This window comes from Thunnus albacares, chromosome 12, assembly GCF_914725855.1.
Source record: "Thunnus albacares chromosome 12, fThuAlb1.1, whole genome shotgun sequence".
NCBI lineage: Eukaryota > Metazoa > Chordata > Actinopteri > Scombriformes > Scombridae > Thunnus > Thunnus albacares.
The window spans coordinates 7,115,077-7,131,414 of record NC_058117.1 but is presented as its reverse complement, the minus strand read 5'-3'; the positions used below and the strand labels follow the sequence as shown (position 1 = coordinate 7,131,414).

At 40.1% G+C, this 16,338-nt stretch overlaps 1 protein-coding gene across 1 annotated transcript in view; it reads left to right on the top strand.

Moving 5' to 3' along the window:
• Positions 1–16,338, top strand: part of LOC122993879 — a 158,516-nt gene that overhangs the window by 82,364 nt on the left and 59,814 nt on the right. The window contains exon 5 of the mRNA XM_044368322.1: positions 11,361–11,655. Coding sequence (XP_044224257.1) covers positions 11,361–11,655 — 295 coding nt within the window. The remainder of the gene's footprint in view (positions 1–11,360; positions 11,656–16,338) is intronic.

The following is a 16,338-nucleotide window of genomic DNA, read 5'->3' as shown; positions in this document are numbered from 1 at the left end:
TTTGCTTTCTTGCCCTGAGTTAGATAAGGAAATTGATATAACACTCATGCCTGTACGCTAAATATGTAGCTACAGCCAGCAGCAGTTAGCATAGCTGCATAAAGACTGGGAATAGGGAGAAACATCTAGCTGACCTCTGTCCCAACGTAACAGGCAAATGTGAGAGTGGTATTGATCTTCTCCAACTAATCTAACTCTCGGCAAATAAGTACATAGGCGCATTTCACAAATTGTTGACATAGCAAACTCATTAGCAAACAGTGGATTATTCACACATCCAGCAGATATAGAGCATCGTTAGCGTTCAATTGGAGGCCTGTTTCTGGCATCATGGCAAATGTAAGTCCAGTGTTCGCTCTCCTTTCTGCCATCTGGTTTGGCCCAGGCAGACTGTCACGTATAATGAGTTTATGAGAGCTTTATCACTGAGTGATGAGACTGAATCAAAGCAGTAAAGTTGTGGACCAGAAAACCAAAACAATGAGCTGAAAGACGATAAAGCTCAGTGGGTTTGTCACTATGAGCAACACTTTTCACATACAAGTAGTCCTGCGCTCCGTTGTTAAACTTAAAATATTGATTATAGATACTTTAAGGAAATAACTTCTTTGTAACAGGGTATTTTACACTGTGATATTGCTATTTGTATGTAAGTAGAGGATCTGAATACTTCTTTAGCTGCTGCTGTAAGCACAAGCTTCATTTTCTCCTGTGATATGAAACAGAGGCTGACACACACGCTGAAAAACACACCAACACTTGTACTTCTTAAAAATCCACATTGTGTTGGCACACAAACCCATCACAAAATACAGGAAGCTTGTAAGTCCTGCTTCAAAGACATAAATAATACCACTCAGATAAAAGGGTCCTTTATGAGGCAGGTAAACTGAAGGAAGGAGAAAGGAGAGAGGCATGGAGTCACACAGACAAAAAAAATAAAAATAAAAAAGCGTGTTATGGTGTCAATAGAAGGGCCACTGCTAACAGTAAACACACACCTCCTGACAAGGAACTCATCAATAATTATTAAAAAAAAGACTACTTGCAAACAACTCTGTGTTTTCTTGTGTTTCCACTCTTACTCTCCCTGCAGAAATCATTTAGCCTCCGGGTCTGAGCACAGCAGGGGCTGAGACAGCAATTAGAGAATGACTACTGTGTTGGAGGGAGGGAGGGAAGGGGGAGATAACAAGACAGAGGAGAGCACCATTACCATGCAGGACGAAGAAGGGACGATGCGGAAGAAAAGGGGTAAAACCGGAGAGAAAAGAGGAAGAGGTTAAGAGAAAGTGGATGTACTGTACAGTGAGGGCAGTGTTAATGGCATGTGGAGGGGTACAGAGTGAGGAAAAGTTAATGGCTTACAACCGACGGAGAGGAAGAACGTGTGAGGCAGTTGAGGAAAAAAGAGGGAGGGGAAGGACTGAGAGATCACACATGTTTCTAAAGTTGACCTCACAGCCTGTCAAGGCCTGAAGCAAGCCGGAGAAAGATGGACCAGAGAGAGAAGGAGAGAGTTATGAAAAAGAGGCAGCCAGAGCAATCCAGGGCATCAGCGGAGGGAAAGGCAGGGTTTACACAGATGAAAATACAAGACAGTAGGGGAGAGAGTGAGAGAATGGAGAAAGCAGTTTGCAAGCCCCTGTGGAGGCCACATTCAAATGTGTCTCTGTGCTGAGTGGGTGCAGGATCACAGAGAAAATAATAAGATGGGATGACTGAGGGAACAAGACTACGAGGAGAAGAAGAGGAAGAAAAGAGGAGAAAATGTGGAGTCTATTAAAGATTGAATTCAAAGGAAACACAGTCTGTCTTTCTCTCCTTTACTTCCAATCTCCCTTCTCTCTTTATAGGCCGTGTTTCATCTCAGGATAATGTCGAACAAATCAGCAAAGCGAGCTTCTGAATTTAAAGCATCATTTTTCCAAATGCGAGAACGGCAGTATTTTACCTCTGAGAGTATATGAACCTCTTTGAATACATCTACACCATTTTCAACTTAATATGAAAATGCACTTGTAGATAACCCCGGATATGTCGGATAGTATGTGTGTAACCTTAACAACCTCAGGTAATGTGATAATATAAAATACAACACAAATTGATGTCGGAGTTGGTTTATTGCCTGAAGTTAACCTTTCAAGGTCAACCGCGTCAATGGTGAGAAATACAGTGTGCGTTTAGGTGTGGAGCCAGTGTGCGGTGATGTGACGTAGTGAATATATGAAGTGAAGAGGCTGTGCAGGAGTTGAATTCATGATTATGCATAACCCAGTGTGAGCTCTGTGCCCGTGACCTTGAGGTAATATTTATGCGTTGGCCTGGACCGTGCACTGCACTTCTCCCCGTGGCCCTGAAGGAGCCCATGAGTCAGGGAGTGGAGGGCACGGCGAGAGAAGAGGGCAGAGGAGGCTAAAGAAGAGGAGAAGTTAAATGACTGGGGTTGTCTGGCAGTCACTGATTATTGTCATAATCATAGAATCTGGTCACATCTGATTTTGTTGGCTTAACTGTTAGCAATCGGTGGATGAACTGACTGTAACTGTAACATATCGATATAATCAGTCAATTAATATATTGATATAAACCTCTCTGTCACCAACAATTATACCCAAAATATCAACTCTTTTTTTAATACCAAAGTATTTAAAATTTTTTTTACAAATATTGATATTTTTCTCCAACTGCTGTGGAGTACTCCCATGTCAACATTAATGCTTTGATAAATTAGGTTACTTGGTAAGCCTCTGAGCTTTGAGATTTAGTGTTCTTGGACTAGATTCCAGCACTAAAGGCAGCAAAGCAAATGTGCTAACAAATTTTCATCTTAATCAGAACATTCATTTTTACTTCTAACATGCCTCTGCTCCCAAAGTCACACTGCATGCCACACTTTAGTCATAACCTTCAGTGTTGTTGAATTCTAAATAAAATGAAAAAACGAAGCATTGCGTTAGTTCAGGTGGAGCATTTAAGTCGTCTTTATTAGATGATCGGCATCAACAGTTTCATTCGCTCTTCTCAATCACTGGCTCATTCACAGCCGTGTGACTTGTAACGTTCAATCGTGTTCATCGAGGTGCCGATCATGCTCATGCCAATACCATTTGCGTTGCAATCCCCCCCTGCCCAGCCTTCTCCTTATGTGCTAAGTTTTTGCTATGTTGATTTAACTAAGATTTTATGTTATTTTATGTTGATCTCAAGAGAGGATTAATTATCCTAGCAGAATCCTTGCTGCTGCTCATATTCTTTGAGAGCCTCTCAATGAGTCAGCCTTTTCAACTAAAGCTAATTGTTTAACCAGTATAAATGGTCAAGTGTCTGACTGAAGTGTGATCTTGTAAAAAACAAGTATACAGCCATACTAGCGGCATTGTGCTAATTGTAAAGAAAACCAAACAGTAAGATGGATAAAAGTTGAGGTTTCCTCAGCAGTTGTGGCAGAGTAAATTTAAAAATGATAGTGGCTGGTATGTTAGTAGTTATCATTGGCAATAGTAACATGCTGATGTAGCAGGTATGTTTAACATCTTAGCTCAGTGTATTAGCATGCTAATGTTTGCTAACTAGCACTACCATTAATGAGCTGAGGTTGATGGGAATGTTATTAGCTCTGAAGGTGTTTGGTCATAAACCAAAGTATCAGTCACATTGAAATTTTGACCTGATGGTGGCGCTAGATCAAAAGTCAGGGGGATCAACAAAGTCTTTAAGATTCATCCTCTGGGTACCTTGAATGTCTGCACCAAACTTTATTGCAATCCATTCAGTAGTTGTAGAGATACTGTACTTTCACTCTGGACCGAAGTGGTGGACTTACCAACCAACCAACCAACTGACTGAACAACATTACCATTCCTTGAGCTATGCTGCTAGCAGTGAAAGAATTTCATGTTGAATTTTTTACTGGACATTTTCCTGAAATTCCTGTAAAAGCTAAATGAGCACCCTAAATGAGAATTATTTATGGCTGCTATGTTTTATATATTTCTCTAGCTTTGCAATAAAAACATCAATATTTTAATACATTTCTTTGAACACACTTGGCAGTTATTTGTGCACAGCAGCTGGTGTGAGCAGTGGAGGCCACGGCAGAGAGAAGAGGGGCCCCGCCCCAGAGGAGAGGAGGTGGACGGTGAGGGCAGGTCAGAAAAAGAGAGCAGGGTCAGAATGAGATGAGCAGGAGGCCAGGGCAGAACAGAGTGCATGGGTGATAGGTGGCAGCTGATGGGAGGGTGTGACAGAGGTGAAGAAGGAGGAGGAGGAGGAGGAGGAGGATAGGAGTAAAGGAGCTGGAGAGGAGGGAATCCTCTCTTCACCTCGCTGACACACTGGTTAATTTTTTAATGCATCCTGAGAGGCAAGCCAACCCAAAAGCACACATGCTGTGAGATAATCCAACTACAATAACACTCAGTACTCATAAAGCATAAAGTATGTATTCTTATTATATATTTAAAGCCTATGATGATAGGCAAGGACATACACTTTGCAACAGTACAATAATATATATTATATATTTTTACAATAATATATTTAAAAATATGAGTATAATACATTGCCTATTTTTCCTTTATATGTATGTGATAAATAAAATACCATATACAGTATATATGTATAATGTTTTTTTTTTTTTTTTTTTTACAGTTTATGAAAAGTCTTAATGACATTAAAATTATGTTAAAAATCTCTTACATTAAAATAATTCCTCAATATAATATATAAAATAATATATTGAAATATGGTATTAAATATATGTGGTTTATCCTCATATTCACCATACATTAGCTTTTCCTAAGTATTAGTGTACCACTGTGTGCACATGTTAATCCTACACAACTTGTATATTTTTGCCACAAATTTAAAAAAAAAAAAAAAAAATCAATTCTACACCCATTTCACAAAAACTCAATACTAATAATAAAGTGAAAAAGAAAAATATGTGTGAAATAAAAAGTGACACAGATAATAAACATCGCTTGAAATTCCCTTTCAGTATTGCACACATCTTCTTCCTTTACACACGCACACACACATACACAAACACACACACAAACACACTTAGGCTTTCTGATGGTAAAAGCCATTCCTCTTGGCAGTGGCACGCGGTGGCATATATGTGGGCGATTTGCCCTTTAAATGTACAGCAGTGAGTTAAGCCTCCAGTGGCCTTTTCCAAGCCCGTCTCCCTTGGCTAAAAATATGATGTGAAGTATACAACACCAGAGTGGAGCACTGAAGCAATAAAACACAAACAATCACCCGGCGAGCAGCCACACACACACTCTCATACATCAGCTGATTATGATAATCAAAAGTGGGATTTGCATACTCTGAGGCTAAAAGCACAGTTTTGTCCTGAATAATGTATTGCGTAGGAAGGGAACAGTGGTGAGATGCATCGAACAGCTTATGGTGCTAAAGGAAAAGTCTAATAATGATGAATAATGAATGTTCTATTAGGAAGTGTGTGTGAGTGTGACAGAGAGGGATTTTGCAGTCTGTGTGTGTGTGTGTGTGTTGAAGTGGAGGCCACGCAGTGTGCCCTCCAGAGACAGACTGAATTAGATCAAATGAGAACAGGGCAACATGTCCACACCACAACTGAATTAAAGAGGCAATCGATGCTAACTAAACTTCAATGCTGAATCAATGGCGGATCAATGCTAAACAATTAACTGCTGCTCCTCATGACGTATTTAAACTGAGTCTCGCTTTAAGACAAACAGACAGATTGCGAGAGGAGACTGTTTTCAATATCGTCTGACATTTCACTGTGAGCGCAGAACAAAAGGGAATTTCCCCCCACACTTGCTGTGAGAATGGGTTTGATTGAAAGTTCAGACGGAATTTAAAACTTGTCACAGTACAAGGGTCTGTCTTCTGAAGTCAAAAGTGCTCCTCAGAGGCTGGTTTGTTTCTGCTCCTGTTTCTGTTGGGGTGGGGTGGGAGGGTGGGGTGGGGGTGTTTGAGTGGTTCTGCATAATTGGAAAATGTTTTTGTTATGTGTGTCTGACTCTGCATTGATTAGACAGGAGAGCCGGGCAGTCAAATGAGATTGTTAATTTGCATGCTTGTGTGTGCTGCACCTGTGTGAAGCACTATTTGCATTCTTTTTATGGTTGTGGTTGTCATAATTATAATGGTTTGGTTTAGCCTGGCAGGGGGTATTTTCACCTAATGACTATTTTTCTCAATTGGAATTGTGGTGAATTTTAAAATTAAAGGATAATTATAACTTTGGTTTTATTTTCATGGTCATTTCTATTGCTTAATGTACTAACATAGTAGTGCATACATGATCAGATGCATTTTAAACAGTTATCCTATTCAGCAACACTGGTAATAATTGTTAATTTAGTTGCTCTTGGTTAAAGAACGTTTTTTTGTTTTAGTGAAATTTCCAATTATAAATGAAGTTATGAATGTATATATACTTGGGTTAAAGTTTTTTTTAGGAGATCCCTGTTTCTCCTACATTAGTACCAAATATTAGATCTTTCCAGGAAACTTCTTGGAAATTATTACAAAATTCTTCATAAATTTGGACCCATATAAAGTGTTATTGCTTGTCCCCCCTCTAATGTACAATTTGGTGGCTATGTGAAACGTATGGCTGCACTAAATATTACAATTAGCATGGAGGTTAAGTTATGATATTAGAGGACAGGGATTTGCATTTTTTGTTTTTATTTTTTTATGTCAAAAAGAGCATCCAAAGGAAATTATTAATAACACTGGGGATTGTTTTACTTTTTTTAAAAGTTAAAGAATAAGGTTCAGCCACCACTCCAATCATTTTCACACAATCCCTTACCTGGTAAAATGGGAATTGCCCTGTTGCAGTAAATCCCACCCTTGGATTGGAGAGACAACATATATGTCCTCTGTGTGTGTAGGTGTGTGTTATGTCTCGCTCTCCGTAGGTCCAGTAGGGGATCCATTGCTCTTTAGAAGGGAAAGAGAACAAAGACATCTGATGATCGCAGAGCAGATCACAACCAGCCCAGAGAGTTGTTGACTTTAATTATTAGTCGCTGTGTAGATGCTGGCCTCAGCTTTGTGCTGTGCTCTATTAACCACCACACACTTCCTGGCCTGCTCTCAACTGTTTCTTCTCTCTCCATGTCAGGCTCTGCCAGCACTCAATGACACACAAAATGCACAGGCAGGCAGACACACACACACACACACACACACACACACACACACACACACACACAAACACACACACACACACACACACACACACACTCACACATATTCTTAGTCACGCCTTGGCTCCTTGTCCACTCTGTGCAATGACTGTGCCAAGTGAAGGTTCAGCCAGGGCAGAAGGAGACTCAGGAGTCATTAAACCTCTTTCTTTATAGTTACTGTGGCCAACACACACACACACACACACACACACACACATTCTCACCTGGAGAGGCTGTTCTTAAAATTGTCATGTATAGTGTAATACACACGTGCACAAAAAACGTGCCCACATTAACACTTACACATACCCTTTAGTTTTACCTGAGCTGGTAGGTAAGCTGGCCGCAAGGTACAGTTTCATTTCAAACAGGTTCTCTGAAGTCATATGGGCCGTGTCCCAAATTAATTTTGCTGCTGTATTCCCTGATCGAGCTTTTTCTTCAGACATCTTTCTGAATTGGTGGGCCTGCTCCAAATCGATTGGCTGACCCTCTCCTCTCTGCCCCGCTTGACACTACCTGGCTGATATGAAAGAGCTGGCTCAGTCCCAGCCCTGATACCTCCACCCAGCCTAGTTGTGGAATTTGACTGGCTGGCAGGACCTGCGGTTGTCCTATAGGCCTCTGGTTCTTTTGAAGTCGCCACACAGAAGATGAATAGGCTCCCTTCCTCCACAGGCTTGCAGAGGAGATCGGAGGATATTCTCACACCTGTCTGCGTGCCCTTGCAAACTCTCCCTGTTGTGTTTGGGGAATTGAACCTCACTGCCAATCGCAGGGCTCAGCGGTGCTCCGCACTGCCACCGCACACCTATTGGCGTTTTACGTGAGCTGCCAGCCGATTTTCCGCACTTTGTAATTTTTCCTGCTACTGTAACCTCACCTCCGTTTCAGCCTCACACAAGCATAGCTACCACACACACACACTGAACTTGTGGGAGGAAAACATCCACATTCATTAGGCTAATGCACAGCTGTGGAAAAAAACACATTTTCCTGGTGTTTTTATGATTTATTGTGCGGCAGAAATGTGAAATTGTGTATATGGGGTATTAGTTATTTAAGTGATTTAGAGGTTGGCAGAGAGTAGTTTTCCTCCTCGCTTCATGATTTATGGTTATTGCAAAAATATGAAATTGAGTATATGAGTATAAGCATATTACCTTATGATAATATAAGTAATTGAAGAGATTAAGGAGTCTGGGGAGGCTGGGTGTTGCATACACAGCAGGCGCCAGGGAAAATGGAAATGGCAGCTTATCAGGCTGAAATCATTCTCAAAGCAGAGGTGACACATCAGTAAATTTGGCTTTTGTGGCCAGTGGCTTCATATTGTTTGGCTCCTGATATATTTGATGGTATATCAGGGGGATATGAAATGCAGGAGTTATGAGATGTCATATTATTCAAGTTAAACTGATGTGAAATATGGTGATAGCCAGTTTTGTTATGATGTTGTTTGGTTATTTTTGCAAACTGACAGGTGGCTGACAGATATTCCAAGGCTGTGCCACCTCTGTAGCCATAAAATATCCATAGCCATTATATCTGGTGAAGTGCATTTTCCTTATTACACTTTTCTATTAATCTTGGAGGGAAAGATAAGGGTGAGAGGTCAACCTTAAATGGATTTGGTTTCCTTAGGCTGGGCTCTCCTGCTCCAGAATGACTCTGAGCAGTGCTTTCAATCAGCGCTGCCACCACTCACTGTGGTAATGATGGCCGGGGCTTCATTAAGAAGCTCGTTAAGTCCCCTCGTTAAGCTGCAGGGCCGTTAAGACTTTGATTGTTAATGGCTCTCCGTTAAGGAGAGTGAGGAACCAGGCTCCCATGGTGGTTCTTACCAGCCGGGTGCTTTGGCCAATTGGCCCCAGTTGGCCTCCACATAAGATGAAAGATGAGAACAAAACTCAGGTCAAAATGTAAACACTTGTAAGTGAACTTGTGTGACTCTGGCTGCAACAATCACCTGCACAGGAGGTCTGGTAATGCAAGAAAACAAATGGTTGGACCTCAGAAACAGCTCATGCTGTGAGTCAAAATATGAAAAGTGCGAAAAAGTAAATAAACAAAAGTGACTGTAAAACATTTAGCTGATACATACAGTACATGCCACTGACACAGATGTACTTCAGTGACAAAAACTTGTAGCAGGTGACATGACATGATTTAATATAACTCAAGCTTACCTGCTGGTTGCCAAGATTAAAGACACTGGCCCTTTGTTCGCTGTGTTCATGTAAATTTGTAAATTTAATTTTGTGCCTCATTAGGCCTTTAAGATGATGCTGTTGCCATGACAAGCCTATATTAAGAAAGTTTTGAAAGTTGGTTAAAATCTGTCTTTTGACTATGAAGCATTCAACCCTTGTTTTCACAGTGGAAAAACACAAGATGTCCATAGAGACTTTTATAACTTTCAAAGTTTTACCAAAGTATGGCTAGATACAAAGCTTCCATAGCAAACTTCACACTCAATGTTCTGACCATTTGAAGCAATACTCAAAGGAGCACCTGCTCAAGAGCTTGACAGAGTTGTTCATGAAGACTGACATGAAAATCTTTTAGTTAGAAATAAATGGTTGTAACATAAGTTTACTTTTTTATGAGTTTTTACATCTACCTTAAAGGCTTACAAGGATGGAGAATCACTTTAACACACGATCACTTTCAATAGTTTCTAGAGATAACTTCAGAAACCGAGCTAGGATGAGCATGCTAAGGCTAGTTTGTGGCATAGCTGATTAAAGATAACCCCTTCAGTAACATTACTGTATACTGTGCATGGGTACAGAGAAAAGCCTTCAAACCAGGACTAGGTCTTTTTCTAGTTTCCTAAGTGCATTCTGCTTTAACACAGCTCCCTCTCTGCTGGCTAGAGTGCTTTCAGATTTCCCAATTTGCATTGTCATTTAAATAGAGGGATCTTTTGAAGGTGAATTCTTGTTTAACTTTTGACTTTGTGCCAAATTTGTTCACACAGTTTTAGCTTTCAACTTTCAAACAGTCTGAACTTATGATTACTTTCTTAGCCATAAACAACCTTGTCAACATCCGTACTTATCGTTTACCCCCCAGGAAGCTGCCGTATCCACGCTATTTCCCCCCTTGAAAAATGGCAATCCTCAAAGTAAATGAACATTTCGATTCACAGTATCCATTCTCATTTCATTTAGCAAATGTGCTTAGCTGTTGCCAGGCAACAATGCTTCCTTGAGCTAAACCCTCATCCCCTCCCCAGCCGGCTCTCCGCTCCTCTCTCCAACTAAAGTCACAATGTCGCACTTTCTTGCGAGTGAGGGCTAATTTAACACTTTTTTTGTCACAGTTACTATTCGATCCACGTAGGTGCGGGGTAATGAGATTGAATCTTGATGTGCTGGGCGCATCCCGCTGGCGTGTCTCTCTTGTCGGGGATGGAGGACAGTGTGGAGCCTTCCCTGATATTACCTCTCCCTGCATGAGAGGAGGCTGGTCGCTACGCTTCTCTGCCATCCCGCCAGGCACTGATCCAATAAAGCTCAACACAGGGCTGTGATCGATACAGCATGTCCCACTACCATGCACAACTCCACTCTCCCTCATACACACCTATTAGTTAGGGAATAATTGATTGGCCTACTGTTCATTATTCCTTTGATTTGGTGCTTTCATTAAATAGCCAGGGCACTGCATGTGCACAGACTAATAAGCTGTCGCCATCCACAGCTGCTTGGAAGTGAATAGAGGCTTTAAGAGTGAGCAGAAGAGCATGTGTTCTGGATATCATTGAGATTAAGGAGATCCTGGTTCATAACTGCTATGCTGCAGGAATAGAGAGATGAGCCACAGTAGAGTGGAAGGAAAGTGTATGTGAGACAGTGGGTGAGAGGGAGGTATTGTACGTATTTCTTTTGTCTGCCTCTGTTTAAATTCATTATATCCTGGAGGCATGCAGAGGATAATCTGCTTGTTTTGTCTCCACTGCCTGTCTTGAAAAAAAAACAAACTTAATTTTTAACTGGTGTTTACTCTTTGTCTTTCTTTCCCACCCTTTATGTTCCTATCTGTCTCACAATCCACTTTCTACTTCCACCCATTTCCTCCTTCGTGCTTCCATTTTGTCTTCCTTTCCCTTCTTTTCTTCCCCCTCTCTATACATCTTCTCTCACCTAGCTCCACACTGACATGGACAGGAATGATGGACGCACTAAATATGTCCTGCGAGGCGAGGGGGCGGGTTCGGTCTTTGTGATAGACGAGAAGACGGGTAACATCCACGTCACCAAGCCACTGGACCGTGAGGAAAAGGACGAGTACCGTCTCATTGCCACAGCCACCGACAGGCAGACGGACCGTGCCCTGGAGCCGTCGTCACAGTTCATAATTCGGGTGCAGGACATCAACGACAACCCACCTGTCTTTGACGAAGGCCCCTACAGCGCCACTGTGCCTGAGATGGCAAATATAGGTATTGGTTGCTGGGTGGGCAGTGGGACAGTTGGTTTAGAATTTATTCAGGGCCAAGGAGGAGCAGAGTATGGAGTTCCAAAGTGTCCAATATTAAATAAATTAATAAAACCAATACACTGTGAAATTTAATAAATAATCAAGACTCAATTCATTGTTATGGAAAATATTGTTACTATTGCCCCCTCACCTTTCAGCCAATCAAGTATGCCCTCAGCTTCTTAGCAGTCTCATCAACTGTTACCAAAAGTTAGCCAGCTAGCTCTTGTTAGCTAGAGCAAAAACAATGTCAAAGTAATTCATCAACTAACTAGACTACTGCTGTAAATAGTGCACATTTACAGTTCAGTTACTAACCTTTCCTTTTATTTAGCTAGACTTGTATTAAACTAGGCTACACATGCTACTTAACTAGCCAGCCAACTAGCGGTGTTGTTTTCTGAACTATTTATTACTCAATAAAGTGAAGAGCCACTGTTAGCATCAGCAGCTAGCTGGTTAATTCAGTGTTACCCCTACAAAAAAAAAAAAAAAACATTACAGAGATATCAGACACAGGTTTCTGGTCTCATGACTGTAATTTTCACACCCACTGTATGACATCTGAAGCATTAAATTGAGGGATTGTTAGCAGAAACTAGTGCACTGTACATACCATAGACTGTTTTTTCCTCCCACTGCAGGAATAAATTTCAGTCACAAGTGAAATGTTGAATAGTGAATATAGTGCACTGGTAAATAGGGAGTGATTTTGGACACAGTGACAGTCTTTCTGTCTGGTTGCTGTATCCAAATGGATCTACAGCAGCTAGCTTGATGGCAGTTGGTTAGCCTGCTGGGAGGCTGAGGGCACATGGTTGAAAAGTGAGGGGGCTGTCACTTGTGACAGTGTGTAATTCCACTGTCATGAAAAGTGACATTATGAAATAAAAATAGACTTTTAAAATAGGGCATTTTGAAGCAAAAATGGACTCCAATAAAACTCTAGAATAATAAAACAAAATAATAGTTAAGGTCATTTGAAAATTAATGACATCATTTTATAATATATTGGTTTTGAAATATATTAATATTTTTATGATTATTTATTTCATAATGTATTTTATATTGAACAATGCCATAAAAAAGTTTTAATTAATTCTTGTGTCCTTGCACCTGTCAAGAAAACAAATTCCAGTTCAAAAACTAGTTGCACTAGTACCTGCAAGGAAAGAGACTCAAAATTGTCCCATAATATCATCATCTGAACTTTCTGCTGTGATCTGATATGCTCAGTAGTCCACAGAAACCCAATTTGTTGCATCTTCCCCGCAGTTATACCATGAACAAATTGCCACTGCAGTGCCATCTGCCATCCAGATAGTAGTGAATGTTAACATCTTTTGTAGTAGAATGGTGGTTTAGTTTAATCTTCAGTCCAGAGATAAGCAGACATGGATGTCTTGTAGTTATTATAATCGTTTGACCAAGTAACCTTTATGCAAAGCTGAACATGAGGTAACATAATTAAAATCCTGGATTTGGGGAGTTTTCCTGGTTGCTCAGATGGCTGAGGCACAAACTGTGTGGTTCCGACATCCTCCAGCCTGCAATTGTTCTTACATGTCACACACATTTCTCTATCCTATCTTTGATGTCTCTCTCTGCTGTGATATAAGAGCAGTAAGAGCAATAATGATAAAAAAAAAATCATCCTAATAGCTTGGATATGAACTTACCTTGATTGATTGATTGAAGTCACATTCTGTATACAAACTAAGGCTATAGCAATTGATTGGTTTTCTGTTTAATCAGGATAAAGTACCAGCCATTCACTGCCGTCAAGCTCCAAAATGATGGATGTTTCCCCCGACCACAGCTAGACAGTATGTTTTATTATTTCTATCTCAGAGGACTGAATTGTCTGAAGGTATTTTATTCAACACTCAAGTATAGTAGAGTCTGTATATCTTGCACACAAACTCCCTTACACTGAGACAAATGTGTGATATACTGGAAACACAAAATGTCAATTATTGGCAGCTAAATTAAACAAATAATGTACACAACGTTGGGATTTTGAAACCTCTCAAGATGAGTGTGGGACATGAACTAATATTTGAAATAGAAAGGACAAGTTAATGTAGCCATAGATGTCTTCAATATGGGGTTCAGACAGCTGCAGTTATGCTGCTATTATACCAACACCAGTGCCATAACATTAGTGCCTGCCAGTATTCCATTCACAATGTATTACTATTTAATACATAGCCTTTTTAGCCTCCATCAAAATGAATTCTAAAATAGATTTTGCCTGCCATATTTATGAAGGTTTAATACAATACTGTGGGTTGAATACATGGATAGTTTTCAGAATGCGACATTAGAGTGGAGGAGAGTTTATTTATAACTAAATATGGATTCTCAGTCCTGAATCCTAATATCAAAACAACTTTACATAGCTTACTGCTGCTGATAAAAAGGAATCCTGAATTTTGATGAACACTGTTCCCCAAAGCTGTCGTTTTTTTATTCGTATCATCACTGCACTGTAGCCACAGCAAAAACAACAGTCTTCATGATGATGTACCTGTTCCACATTCCACATGAGTTTGTTTTATCTGTCACAAAAAAACCTTACTCCTTCAATCCAGCATAAAATGTGATTAAAAATTCTAAATTATTCATTTTTTCTTGAAAGTGCATTTTTGAAATACGTGTGAAAAGACCTCTTTATATGATCATTTTCAAATTCAAAACTGACACGATTAGATATCATACATTCTGTTCTCACATTGCTAAACTCTCATGCTAAATGCTAAATTATGTAGTACATTCTTATCAACATCACTGTGGCTTGTAATCAAGGTTAAGTTATACACTCAAAGTGAAAAAATAATTTGTAAAATTGAATAGGCTGACTTTCAGACCGACTTCACTACAATTCAGCTCAGTGCTATGCTATTGTCTTGACAATTCCATTTTGCTGAGCTGAACTGATATTGTATTCAAAACAAGCAGCATCTTATGCCTCCAGTGATTTCCAAATTATAGCACTTAATATGCTGAAATATAATTAAGTAAAAACAGAGATTAACCTGCTCTAGGTCTAATGAATGAACAATTCAGTGATGCATGTCCATATGATATGTTAATAAGAGCCCTGTTTGATCTACATTGGGTTTCTCTTTAGGTTTGTAGACTTTTGCAAAGTCAAGGTACTCTGAGAGCCACAATGTTAGACGTCTGGCAAACTGGTTGGCAGGCGCAAAGAGGGTGCAAAATATGAAATAGTGAAATATTCCCACCTGCATTGTTCCACCAGAGCTGTGCGTCCATGTAGCACAAGTCAGAATACAAGGATCTGGGGAGTCCTGGGCGCCCTTCTCAGATTGTAACAGAGTTTATTAAGGGACCTTCAGTGCAGTTATAAACTAAAAGTGGCACAAGGTGAAGGATATGTGTACTGCTATAATATTTTTATACGTAGGACACATGCTATATCTGCCTTCAACAACTTATATCAGTAGCAGAGGCTAAGTATGCATTTTACATAAAACAGTATATGATTTCTGTAGACGTTTTATATGAGTACTCAAATTCACTTGGTCTCCACTTTTTGTGGGGAGCAAGCAGGTCAAGCGGTGATGTTCAATTTTATTACTCTTTTTGGCATGAAATTGCATCTCCGTTTCCGCCTGCTCAGACCAGACAGAGAAAAAAAATTTCATGGATCAAGTTGGCGGATATGCAAACACAGACCTCTCCCAAAATCCCAAAATCAAATGCAAATGGAAATACAATTTAAAGGCGACGCAGGCAGAATCTGTAATGGGTTAGATTAATGGCTGACTTTTTAATAGTAATGTCACCACAACTGCTGGTAGGATGTATGAGACCCTTCCCTGTTGTTGATTAAATACCTGTGGCCATTATACAGCAGCAGGAATGATACAGTTGATGCATTCTATCTGCGGTCTCTAATTTAACAGATATGCAGCTTGTAATTATGCACTGGTCATACAGTGTGGCCTATTATAATAATGATTATATGGCTATTGTTATTATGAGGAGGTCCCAGTTTCTGCACTTATGCAAATGACTTAAACACACATTGTTTTTATCACAGCATTTGCAGTTGTGGCTTGATTGTGTGCATGTAAATGTACAGCACACAGATATGCCTAACTGAATACAATGCTTTTAATCACTTGAGCACACAAAAATATATGCAAACAGTCCCACATTTTAGTGTAGTACACTAAAAGAAGACATAATCTGCCTATTAGGGTTGCTGTATTCAAGTGCTGTATACTGTGTTGCTGCTTTGGGACTCTGCTCCCTCCACAGAAGAACAGTTTTCTACTTTCCTCTCAGCTCATTAGGAAACTGTCTGCTGCTTTTAAAGGGGATGAGGAGCTGATGTGACTGACCGTAACTAAAACCCGCCCTACTCCACCTGCGAATAAACTATTCCACTTACTAATAATATATTCATCCTCCTCCAATCTCTTTTCCACATTGCGGGGGGTTGTGTTTGTGCCTGTGTGAACCAAAATTGAAAGAATTTAATCGGTTACACCCACCTGTGGTTTTGTGTATGCACCCACTTTCAGGAAAATCGAGCCCTCAGTGCAGTTTTTGAAGCAATGCTGTACACTGTGAAATGTTTTTACTGTAGCAGATATATGGATTCGTCTAAAGA